The sequence below is a fragment of the Amblyomma maculatum genome, chromosome 8, assembly GCF_055883805.1.
Source record: "Amblyomma maculatum isolate TAMU_Amacu chromosome 8, ASM5588380v1, whole genome shotgun sequence".
Lineage (NCBI taxonomy): Eukaryota > Metazoa > Arthropoda > Arachnida > Ixodida > Ixodidae > Amblyomma > Amblyomma maculatum.
In genome coordinates, this window is record NC_139351.1 from 64,527,396 (window position 1) to 64,539,866 (window position 12,471).

The 12,471-nt window shown below is 47.0% G+C and overlaps 2 protein-coding genes across 2 annotated transcripts in view; one reads left to right on the plus strand and one right to left on the minus strand.

The window, feature by feature from the left end:
• LOC146181300 (uncharacterized) overlaps positions 1-12,471 on the minus strand; it is a 65,065-nt gene that overhangs the window by 18,063 nt on the left and 34,531 nt on the right. The window lies entirely within an intron of this gene.
• On the plus strand, positions 8,392-9,798 carry LOC146181301 (uncharacterized). Its single transcript, XM_084576352.1, has one exon. It carries the CDS (start codon positions 8,606-8,608, stop codon positions 9,773-9,775), a length of 1,170 nt encoding a protein of 389 aa, XP_084432478.1. The 5' UTR covers positions 8,392-8,605; the 3' UTR covers positions 9,776-9,798.

Below are 12,471 nucleotides of genomic sequence, written 5' to 3' on the forward strand. Positions count from 1 at the left end.
TGCATCCGTGCAAAGTATGCTCTGCTACTGCACGCTGGCAATCATGACAATGCAGCAATGCACAACGCGCGCGCGGAAAGGTTGTGTTGATTGTGATGGGGCTTAAATGGGGCTAAGTGACTAACGCCACCTACCGACAAGCGGACGAAATGGTATCGCCGGCGACGGAAAGCGGGAAGATAACCATGTGACGAACGGACGTAACCACTCTGTCATCTAACGACGTCGAAGAACGTACGCAACAGAACAACAAGGCGATCAACGCGATGTAAGGAAACGAACATCAATACCTGCAGCCAGACATCCTTTTCGGCAAAACTCCACGACCACACGAACCGATACTTCGAACGGGACAACTGCTGAGCTCGCGATAACGATGCAGATGATAATACAACGCTTCTAAAGGCATCCGGGATCATCCGGAAACTCATTCAACGGGGCAGCACCGACAGACACCATACAACAGGCTAACGAGCTGCAATCCAAACCACTACAAAGGCCGATCTCACAGCATGTCTCCCGACGTTTTTCGGAACAGATAAAGAAATCCTAGACTGCGGAGAGCATGCGCGAAAGATGTTCATGGAACAAAATGGCCATGCTCAACGCCGTAATTCCTAAACTTCGCGGACGTGCATCAGCTTGGAACCGCACGGTCGGCGTCGGCCTCGACGGCTGGACTGCCTGCATAACGGCAATGCGAAACGAATTCGACAAGAAGCTACGCGGCAAGTACGCCCTCGGGGACGATGATATCGTGGATTGGTCAATTCAAGGCGTACGATCGGAAAACGCGACACCCCTATACGCTAGCGATATTCCATGATCCGAGAAAAGTAAGCGTGTCAACTACGCACGCACGATTGCGATGAAAAGCGACGGCAAAAACACGAACAAGCCATTCCCACGGAACGAGCAACATCAGATGAGCGCACGCCCTGACAGATGATCACGGACCGCGTAAGCGCGCGGGACTTCCGGCGAACACCTGTGCCCGCTGCCTGCAAAAGGGGCACCGCTTTGATGAAACGTACCCGACACACCCACCGAGGAGGAGGAGGAGGCAGCCGCGGGCGGGAAGAAGGCGCTATGCGAGAGCAGCGAACAAACTGCATCATGGCAGCCCGCTCAGAGGGTAACGTGATCCTCGTATCCACGAAAGTCTTTACACTTTGTGGGGCAGGGGATCGACATCTCCCTTATCGCTGACGTCAGCACAACACAACTTCAATCTTATGTCAGACGAGGACTGTATACTCCAAGCGCCATTCGGTGATGAAATGATGATTCAACAACACCCTTTCAAGCAACAAAAGGACTTTCACCATGGGGTACCCAAGCGGTCAAAAACTTGGCACATGAAGCCGTTATCATACGCACAGATTGGCGACAGCGCATCGCGTTCGACTACATCCAACGATAACACAGATAGAGCTGATACACTTTAGTGGATAGCAAAAAAAGAAAAAGAAAAAAAAAGAAAAAAAGAAAACAGCTCGCAACAACGAGAGACGGATGCTTGCCGGTATGATGACCTGATGACCCTCCGCAACAACCACAACGCAAGGGTCAGAACTAGGAAGCTGCTACAACAGTGTGTGGAACTGTCATTAAGAACAAGCTAGAGAACCATGTGGCTCCCAACCCCCAGATTTGACAGCACAAGAAACAGGCAAGATGCGATCTGTACTTTTTGAGAGTACTGACATGTTAACGGGCCCTCACAGTGATCTTGGACTATGAACACATGTGAAGCAAACAATTGTGCTCACAGATGACAAATCCACCCGCATGCAGCCATATGACGCCACTGAAGTAAACAGAAGGTGTATACGAGCAGAAATGGAAGAATGGTTGGAAAAAGGTGATCACATGGCTGTCAAAATCACCGTAAGCATCACCTGTGATTATTTCACAGCAACCGCGTCTAGAGTCCACACCGAAGCGACGTGATGAATGAAAGGTTACAAATGTTAGATAAGGGCAAGTCACAGTTGATATGGATGACATCTACACATGTTCACGGACATGCTGGAAAACCACATCAACACTGTCACTGATGTGCTTTTAAAAACTGCAGAATTTAGGACTGAGGGCAGACTTCAAAAAATGCCAGTTTGGAGTGGCAGTCCATCCCTTTCCTTAGTGCTATAATATCGTGCGATGGAGTGCAATCGATCCAGAATGGACAGCAACTGGCCAAGAACTAGGAGTAGCGGTTGCTTTGGAGCTGGTGCAAGAGGCGCCAGCTCGACTGCGGGGACGCGGAGTCTCACTCTGTTTAGCAGTTGGCACGGCCGACTGCGGCTAGCTTTCCTGTGTCTTAACTCTTGTACTACTACTTGTTTTAATCTGTATAAAGTTCTCCGGTTGTTCATCAAGTTGCTCCCCAAACCTACTGGCTTGTTCCACCTAGATGGTGGAACAAGCCACCTAGATGGCAAACCAAGCACAAAAACAGAATTATGATCTTTTCTTGGGCTGAAATCACATTACCACAAGCACATAAAGAACTAAGCAAAGACAGCCAAACCCTTCACCGAACTGATGAAAAAGGACGCTCTGATAACATGGACTACAAAATGTCAGGCAGCTATGGACAAACTCAAAGAATATTTGACGCAAGCGCCCATGCTCACTAGCTTCAATTAATTGCTTCCAACAGAGGTGCATGTCGATGCCTAGTACGCAGCATTTGGCGTCATCTTGTCTCAGAAACACGGAAACGAAATAGGCATCATCGGATAATCAAGCAAGAAAGTACTGGAACTGGACAAGCACTTAAAGAAACTCGAAGCAATCGCAGTGCACTGGACCGTTACCAACAAGTTCCATTATTACCCACATGGACAACTGGGCCATCCTGCACATTATGTCCAAGAAAACTCAGAATAGACATTGCACCCACGCTGTGCTAGACTTGATGTGCTACAGCTTCAGCACCTGCCATATTTCAAAGATGTCGTGCAGGTCCAGGACATGAAAAGTTCAGGAAAACTGTGCACCTCCTCAGCGACAAGTGCCGAAATGGTGCAGCTGCCTCCGCCGCATGGAAGCAGACAAAAGCTTGTGCGACAATGGCTTTCGTGTTGTGATCAACGGAGACGAGACTCGATCGTCATTCCACTCATCAAAGAGAATGGTGGCCGAGTTCACTATGGAAACAGAGACGCGTGCTTCACACCATGTCTAAAAGGTAAACATGCATGTGCATGTGTTATGACATTGTGTTCCAACTTTATCAATGATCAGTAAAAAAGCAGGGCATGTTTCTCGCTAGCTGCCGCATGGTGCACATGCATTGCGGCCAATTCATCGAAACACTTCATTGCAATGTGCTGTTTGAAAATTCGTCACCTAATTCGGGATGTTGGCGCCGTTTAATTGATGAGAACGGCATACACAGTTAGCCGCCCGCATGAATAATTCTGTCCATTTGCTGTCGCTGTCGGCTGTGTATGCCGCTCAAATGAACCAGTGCCAATGTCCCGATTCCCGGACAACCTTAACTGCAGCAGCTGGCACAAAAAGCACATGATAATGCATCACACATATACGTGCATTTACTATTGTGTGTTGTGAAGTACCTGCAGCCAACGCTACTCGGCTGCAGGTACTTCACAACGCACAATAGTAAGTGCACACATATGTGATGCATTATCATGCGCTTTTTGTGCACGTTAAAGAACCCCAGGTAGTCGAAATCTCCGGAGTTCTCCACTACGGTGTCTCTCATAGCCTGAGTCTCGCTTTGAAACGTTAAACCCCACAAACCAACCAACGCTACTCGGGCACCGCACTGGTTGACGAGTGGAAGAACATGAGTCTTCGCTGTTTATTACAATATGCAAGCAACATGCATCGAGCCTGGTTCGTGACAATGCTTCGTTTCCATGTGCTATTTGAAAATTTGTCACTTCATTCGGGATGTTGGCACCGTTCGATGTGAACAGCGCTCAGCCGACCACAGCTTTTTGGCAATGCCAAGGATAACAGACGTCAAGGTCTGCACTCTGTCATTCGTTTAGGAAGCAGACGATGCCGAAGCTGCACTTGAACTTCCGGAACTGGAGCTGCAAGCTTGCGGCACTGCCACAGAACTTTACGGAACTGGTGCAGCGAGTGCAGCCGAAACGACGGACCTAGAATGGATATCCAGCCATGTTAGCTTAATGACAAACACCACCTACCGTCAAGCAGACCAAGTGACGGGAGGTATCATGTGTCGGCAGAGGAGCGCGGGAAGATGAGGGAGGTCGAAGAGAGCGTTCATGATAAACAAATGTAACGACGGAAGCTCCATCACGTTGTGCTGCTGTAATCCAGTGTAATCTTTATTAAATTCAGTTTCCTTTAGAACATCAATTGGGTCATCATGAGCTGCAACGGCTTCAATGAACAGAAGCACATCTTGTGCCACTGGCCGCTGATGCGTACAGTTACCATCAACGTTTTTAGATTAGGTCAGTTAGGAAAGAGCGCGCCCGCGTCATGTAGGCGGAGCGGGCCCCTCGCGTATCCCGCGCAGCGGCCGCGCTGCTGTGGCGTTAGGATTGCCCCTTCTGATGTCGTCTGCTACGTCTCCGTGTTGAACGGCAAAAGCAAGAAGCCTGCGCATCAACGTTAAGGCCTTGAAGCAGCTGGGGTCAGCTGGCTAAATGTTATTTACGCACAGAAATTAATTTCGTGATAGTACACAGGAAAAACAATGCCTAAACTAGGCAATGGTCGACTTAAACAAGCTTGAACCGACTGTTGGGTGGTGGTAGCGGCTGCACCGTGCAGACGCTTTCCACGCTCCCCTCCAGCGCGGCCCTCCTAACACAAACCTTGTTAGTGATGACTTTGCATTGTGGCATCTGGTAGGACACGTCCCTACATCAGTAGAGTATATTCCAATAAGCGGCTGTGTTTTTCAACAAAACTGGCCCGCGGTTCCAACGAACTCAAATTCAGCAAGCATTGAGCAACTTGAGCAAGCAACTGAAATTCAGCGCATGCGTTTATTTACAAAGCAGACTACGACGTAAAAAGGTATCGTTAATCGCCTTTCACGGTTGCGGCTACCCATTTTATGCTATATGGCGCTGCATTGATATGAATTAGGTCAGTAAACTTGTCTCACTGCTGGGATGTTTATAACTTTACACCGTATTTACTCTATAGATGCCTCAGGTGCACCGACCTCTTGGCTTTTTGAGTTATTCTGAGCAGCTTGGAAAAAGGCTTCTAATTGTAGAAAAGGAATGACTTGCGGTTAAGTGAAATACAAAGCACGGCTCAATACATAACAATCATAACGTATCTTTATTTACATGCATGCTTTTATGTCCCGTGGATGTACTTATTTGTCCAAAAGGCCAGTCTACATCAACTTCACCTTCTTTCTCACGGAAGCAATTGTGCCACAAGCAGTCAGCTGTTTGCAAGCATCCTTTGCTGCAAAGTGCATTCGCAGGACTACATAGTATTGCAGAAGGTCTGCAGTCAGAGTGTCCCTGTGAGTGCAGCACCCAACACCTAGCACACCACAGCCTTTCAGTGAATCTAGAATATCCCAGAAAGTGTCCACACAGAGGCTGTTTTCTTGCAGTAGGGTCGATATCTTGTTTTCAACACTTCTAAACATGTTGAACAGCTCCCATGAAGAATATTTAAGGCATCCTTCCTTGAACTCTCTTTCAAGAGTTAGAAAAGCTTCTGGGCATGCCGTCTGCCACGGGGTAACGTCTGCCTGCCTCCTTCATTCCTTTTCCTTGTTAGCATTTTGAATTGTTTGGATTTTGAATATATATATATATATATATATATATATATATATATATATATATATATATATTTATAGTTTTTATTGGATTTTAGCATATTGACACAATTATCTAAATTTGTGCATCGCATTTCTTTCAACTTAGATTTTGGTGATCAAATTGGTAATATATTTATTGACTTCTCTAAGGCTTCTGACACAGTGATTCATTAGAAGCTCGATTCACGAACGTTGTATTAAAAATTCATCTTTGGCGAACTGGACATCTCTCTTTCTTTCTCTATACAATTATGGTGAAATCCAGTGTCGTCCCAGTCTCTTCTTGTGTGCCACAAGGACCTGCCTTACAACATTAACAATTCTTATACTTTATATGAACGACCTGCCGAATAACGTCACATCTGAAATCCACATGCATGCAGATGACTGTGTTGTGCATACAGTATCTCATCCATTCCTCTGAGGATCATTATGATCTTAACTAATCAGCTGCTACATTTTCGTAATGATGCAAAAATTGGCAAATGCCTATCGATTTTTGTAAATCTTTAACCGCAGCATTCTCTGACAGGTCCTTGCCCTCCGTTTTTGCGTATTCAACGCATATCACTTGAAAAGGTTTTTGAATATAAGTGTTTTGATATTATTCTCACTTCCTTACTTATCTTGGTCAAGACCTATTGATTTAATTTGCGGTAATTAAGCCCTTAATAAATTTGGATATTTAAGACGTAATTTAGCTCAAGCTTTATGTGAAGTCAAGTTATTGATGCATACAAATCGTTAATCCTTCCCATACTTGATTATGATTGCATTTTATGGAATCCTCAGGCACTAACACGTTATCTCCCAGATCGTATGTCACAGTCTTATAAAGCAACACATAAAGACGCAATCACAAGCACCTCAGGAGAGTGCACCATCGATCGACGACAAAACACACAGCAAACGAAGCAATGAACACGTGCGCCGCGATAGCGGTGACAGCGGCGATGGCCTCCCACTCAATCTCAACGCGACGGTAGCGCCACCCCTCGGACAGGATACGAGTTAGGGCCGCCTCTGGCGGGGTCTTTTCCAACTGACCCTAATCTAAAAACGTTGGTCACCATCTATGTAGTGACTTACTGATGCAAGCTTGAGGACTGCATTCAGCCAAGCTGTAGCCAAGCTGTAGCCAAGCAAAATGCTCATAGAAAAACAAAGATTAAAATTGTAATTTTTCTTTTGCGCGCAGTGTTTGCAAGGAGCAGAATGGTGCTAGAAACTATTCAACGTGCAGGAGCAGAACAGCGCAGAGAAATCTTTATGGCACACCATGGCGCAACTAGCACAGCAATTCCATCTCTGCCCTGGTTTTAGATGGTTTGGTTTGGTTTGTGGGGTTTAACATCCCAAAGCGACTCAGGCTATGAGAGACGCCATAGTAGAGGAGTAGAGGACTCTGGAAATTTCGACCACCTGGGGTTCCTTAAAGTGCACTGACATCGCACAGCACACAGACGCCTTGCTTTTCGCCTCCATCGAAAAGCTGCCGTCGAGGCCAGGATTCGATCCCGCGTCCTTGGGAAAGAGAACAAGGCTGCTTGCCAGCTGTTGATGAAGGGCACTTTCTTCCCATTACCCTTCATGACATTCAGTACATGTACTTTTTGACTACAGTCAAACCTCGTTATAACGAAGTCTCATTTTGCGCGGAAATTCGTTCATTATATCCAATATTCGTTGTAAACGTACACACAAATTCCTATGAAAAAAATTCTGTTCATAAACCCAAGTAAAGGCTACCCTAAAATGGAAAGCACAGAGCTGAAAAAAAGCATTTTTTTTTTTCTTTAAAGCGTGGTATAAGCACGCGAAACCTCACCTTTCATTTTGCACTGCCAAGCAAAAATGAGCACACAAATTGGGATTTAGGCCACGCAGAACTGATTTATTAAAAAAAACGACGTAATCTTCATTTGGCGGCACTTCACACTATTCGATAGAATAAATTTCCCAACGAAATCGACACTGTGCAGCGCTTTCCCAATGTCAGCTGATTTGGCCACAGGTAAGTTCTCAAGGTACCTTCTCAATTTCCTCACCATATCGGCGGCCTCGGTGCTGCTGAGAGCTCGCTCTTTGCCTTCTTCTTCACTCTCATCGCTGCTCGTAGCATCATCTGTAGGAAGCAGCTGATCGACAATCACCAGCTCGCATATCGCATCGCACTGGTCACATTCTTCAAGTTGCCCGGCCTCAGACCCATACGACCACGTTCGCTGCCTCCTTCTTCCCCCGAGCAGCATTAGATTGGAACGGCCTTTCCCACAGCATCGCCGCTATCACCTGCCCATCCAACTTTTCCAAAGCACTAACAGATCATATTGTATGTTGAACCCACATGGCAACCATTGTACTTATTTTTTTTGTATAATCCACCCCTTATGTAATACCCCCACGGGGGTCCTTAAGGTAATAAACTGAACTGAACTCGGCAGCTGTGCCACTGCGCGGACGAGTAACCCTCTTGTCTTCGCCATGCAGGTGCTCCTTCCTGTGTTCACACATGTGCTGTTGCCTGTTCTGGCTGCTGCCTGCGTTGACGTGCGGCCACGTTATCGTCATCACTATGGCAGTCATGAAGCTGATACCAATTCCGTAACAGCGGCTGACGTCACGTTTACCTGGATTTCGCCACCACCTGGCTCTGGGACCATCCGTTCGTCGTGGGAAATACAATCGCCGCAGACATCATGTTTTTCACCACCTATAAAAGATCGCCCATGGACCGCGGCACCTTGTGGGCTCGGCAGCTGTGCCACTGCGCGGACGAGTAACCCTCTTGTCTTCGCCATGCAGGTGCTCCTTCCTGTGTTCACACATGTGCTGTTGCCTGTTCTGGCTGCTGCCTGCGTTGACGTGCGGCCACGTTATCGTCATCACTACGGCAGTCATGAAGCTGATACCAATTCCGTAACAGCGGCTAACGTCACGTTTACCTGGATTTCGCCACCACCTGGCTCTGGGACCATCCGTTCGTCGTGGGAAATACAATCGCCGCAGACATCATGTTTTTCGCCACCTATAAAAGATCGCCCGTGGACCGCGGCACCTTGTGGGCTCGGCAGCTGTGCCACTGCGCGGACGAGTAACCCTCTTGTCTTCGCCATGCAGGTTAGAAAATCATACTCTCTTTTTGCAAAGAAATCGAGCAACTACTTCCTAATTCAGCTGCCGAGCCCGCAGTGTTGTACTTGTATTGTCGTTGAAGGCTTTGCTGTTGTCCATTCGTTGCTTATGCAATCCGGTGACATAGAAACTAACCCTGGTCCTGACACTGCCGCCATACTTGCAGAACTACAGAAACTAACATCGGGCCAAAGCACGTTAATCAGCGAAGTAAAAGACCTCAGCAGCAGGTTAGTAGCGACAGACAAATCGATCACCGAATTAAGTAAGCGCATTACCGAATTAGAAACCCACTATCAGGACCTCGCATCACTTAAAACAGAAGTTGAATCCATTAAGACTGATGCCGCCACGTCGGCGAGCCAAATCAGTAACCTCGAATCCAGAGTAGACGATGCCGAAAACCGGTCGCGCCGTAACAACCTGCTATTTTATGGCTTACCTGATACTAGCTCAAAGGAAACGTCCTCTGAGTCTGAAGAACTGGTCACCCGCCTTTGCAGTGAAAATTTGGACATCACCATAGACCCAAAAGAAATAGAAAGAGCACATCGTCTTGGCCGTCACTCAAGTGAACGATGTCGACCCATTATCGTTAAATTCACTTTCCATAAGACAAAAGAATCCATCCTAAAAAACGCCCGGAAACTAAAAGACACCGACTACAGCATAGGAGAAGACTTTTCACATTCTGTCCGTAAGGCACGCAAACATTTACTACGTTTCGCGAAAGAAACATCTGATAAGTACGCACTGCGCTTTAAAACACTGTACATAGGCCCCAAGCAGTATATATTCGACGACTTGACGGAAACGGTAAAAGAAGTGCCATAGCAATCACACTCTGCTCGCTCTAAAGCAACTCCCCGACAGCACACCCCCCGAACTAATCTTACCTTATCTGCAGTATTTACTAACATACGAAGCTTTTTACCGAAACGGGAAATCGTATCTAGTCTTGTCTTATCAACCAACAGCACCCTTCTCATTCTTACAGAAACGTGGTTAACAGACAATATCAGTGATACCGAAATTTTAGCTGCGCTGCCCAACTTTAAAGTTTACCGTAAAGACCGGGAAATAGCCCGTGGCGGTGGCGTGCTCATAGCCGTACATCAGCAGTTTTCAGCATCCTTAATCAATGTAGATTCTAACTTAGAGCTGCTATGGCTGCTCTGCCACGCTGCCCCCCGAACTGTGCTGGTAGGAGTCTGTTACAGGCCACCGCAAAATGATCCGGACTTTTCCTACAAACTAAACAATGTGCTGAGTGAATTGACATCATCGTATCCTCACGCAGATATTGTTCTTTTTGGTGATTTCAATTTTCCCACTATTGACTGGCGTAACTACACCTCCATGACAAATTCTTCAGAAGCAAAAAATTTTGTCGAGGTCTGTCTTAACTTCAACCTTACCCAGCTAATATTAGAGCCAACGCGCATTGCGCAGAATTCCGCCAACACTCTAGATCTGATATTAACCAACAGCCCTGATAGCGCAACAAGTATTACATACCTAAGGGAAATAAGTGATCATAAAGTCATTCATGCTACCTTCAGTTTTACACCCATGCTTCGTCAAGTTTCCAGGAAAACAATTCGTCTTTATGAAAGAGGTGATTTTCAAGCAATAAATGAAGAACTAACTGCTTTTTTTACAACTTATTCGGGTCAATTCGGGCGCCACAGCCAAGTTGTCATCAGCAGCAATAAAGTCCTCGAACGTAACATTCAGAACCGCCAGTTGACGCCATGTCGTCTCGTTGAAATTGTCCGCTTCACCTTCAGAATCGTGGGCGTCATTGGGCTCAGTCTCGCTGGTGGATGGGGCTAGGCCAGCATCAACAAAGCAATTTCTTATTGTCGACTGTGCCACTTCGTTCCATGCACTGTACAGCATGTCTAGCGTAGTTTTGAGGTTTATGGCCGTTGATATGCCCCTGTCTATGTCAAATACGAGCTGCATAACCAATCGCTTTCGGTAGCAGCATTTTAGTGAGCGAATGATGCCCCTGTCTAATGGCTGCAGCAATGAGGTCGAGTTTGGCGGCAAAACAACTAGGCGGACCGCTTCAAGTGGTACAGACACCTTATGGGCAGAGCAGTTATCCATATAAGGAGCACTTTCCTGCGCTGCTCTGCCATGTCTTTGTCGAAGGCCTTCAGCCATGCTTCAAAGAGTGACGACGACATCCACGCCTTTTTGTTTGAGCGATAGTCCGCTTGGACATTCCGGGCGTTGCGCAGGCACCTGGGGTGAGCAGATTTACCAATAACAGTTAGCCGCCTTTTATCTGACCCATCCATGTTGACACAAACAACAACGGTGACGCGGCCTTTGCTTTTCTTGCCTCCTCGGCACAGTTCGTTCTTCGCAACGAGTGACTTTTCCGGGAGCAGCTTAAAAAAAAGCGCAGTCTCGTCCACGTTGTAGACATCGCGCATCTCGTAGCCATCCAGTTGATTGCGGAAGCTTTCTGCCCACTTCTCGCAGTTCTCTACATCGACGGCTGCTTCTTCGCCCGACAAGTTGTGGCAAACAATCTGGTGACGGTCTTTAAATCGCTGCAGCCAGCCACTGCTTGCATAGAAGTCATCGTGGCCTAAGACGCAAGCGAGACTTCTTGCCTTCATTTGAAGCACGGCGCCAGACACAGGAAGGTTGCGCGCTCTAACGTCCTTGAACCACGCGAACAAGGCATCTTCAACATCCTGGTGGTGACAATACCTGACGCGCTTCCTGACGTTCTTCACGGCGCCTGCAGAGTGCACGTTTTCTATCTTCTGCCTTGCGCTCAGTACGGTTGTCTGCGGCAATCTCTTTCTTCTTGCGCCCACTGTCGACCGCTCTGAATATTTTTATCTTTGTTTGAAGAGAAACTGCTTTGCGTTTCGGCGCCGCCATGCTGCAAGACGATGGCACTACCTCGAGGAAAGTGAGCACACGTGCGGGTCGGCAAAAAGTAGGGGCAGGGACACGCGGGCGTTGGTTCGATCACGTGCAGGTCACATGCCAGGCAGCCGTTGATGCTAGATTCACTTGCGGTCCCTAGATGACGTGGCGTGCGAAAGCGCGGGTGATTCAAACACATTTTAAGTGGAGGCGACGCGGGCGGTGGTTCGATCACGTGCCAGTCACATGCCAGGCAGCCGTTGATGCTAGATTAATTCGCAGTCCCTAGATGGCGTGGCGTGCGAAAGCGCGGGTGATTCAAACACATTTTAGGTGGAGGCGATTGATAAAACCGAAATTTAGCGTTTTGAAATTTTTTTTTTTTTTTTGCTTCTTTGCGGATTTTGAGTCGTGTGAATACGAAATATGCTTCGTTATAACCGATTTAGTGTCAAATTTTCAGTTTTTCATTTCGTTATACAGATAGAACTCCCATAGAAATAAAGCACAGCCAACCAAACTTTGCTTTTACTTCGTTATATCCGATCATTCGCTGTATCCGTGTTCGTTATAACGAGGTTCGACTGTACTTGAAAATTAATTATGCAGTCAACGGCTGCTGGTGCTTCATACAA

What these genes read in the sequence shown, in the direction of transcription:
- LOC146181301 (XM_084576352.1), top strand. Translation starts at nt 8,606, where the DNA reads ATGCAGGTGCTCCTTCCTGTGTTCACACATGTGCTGTTGCCTGTTCTG.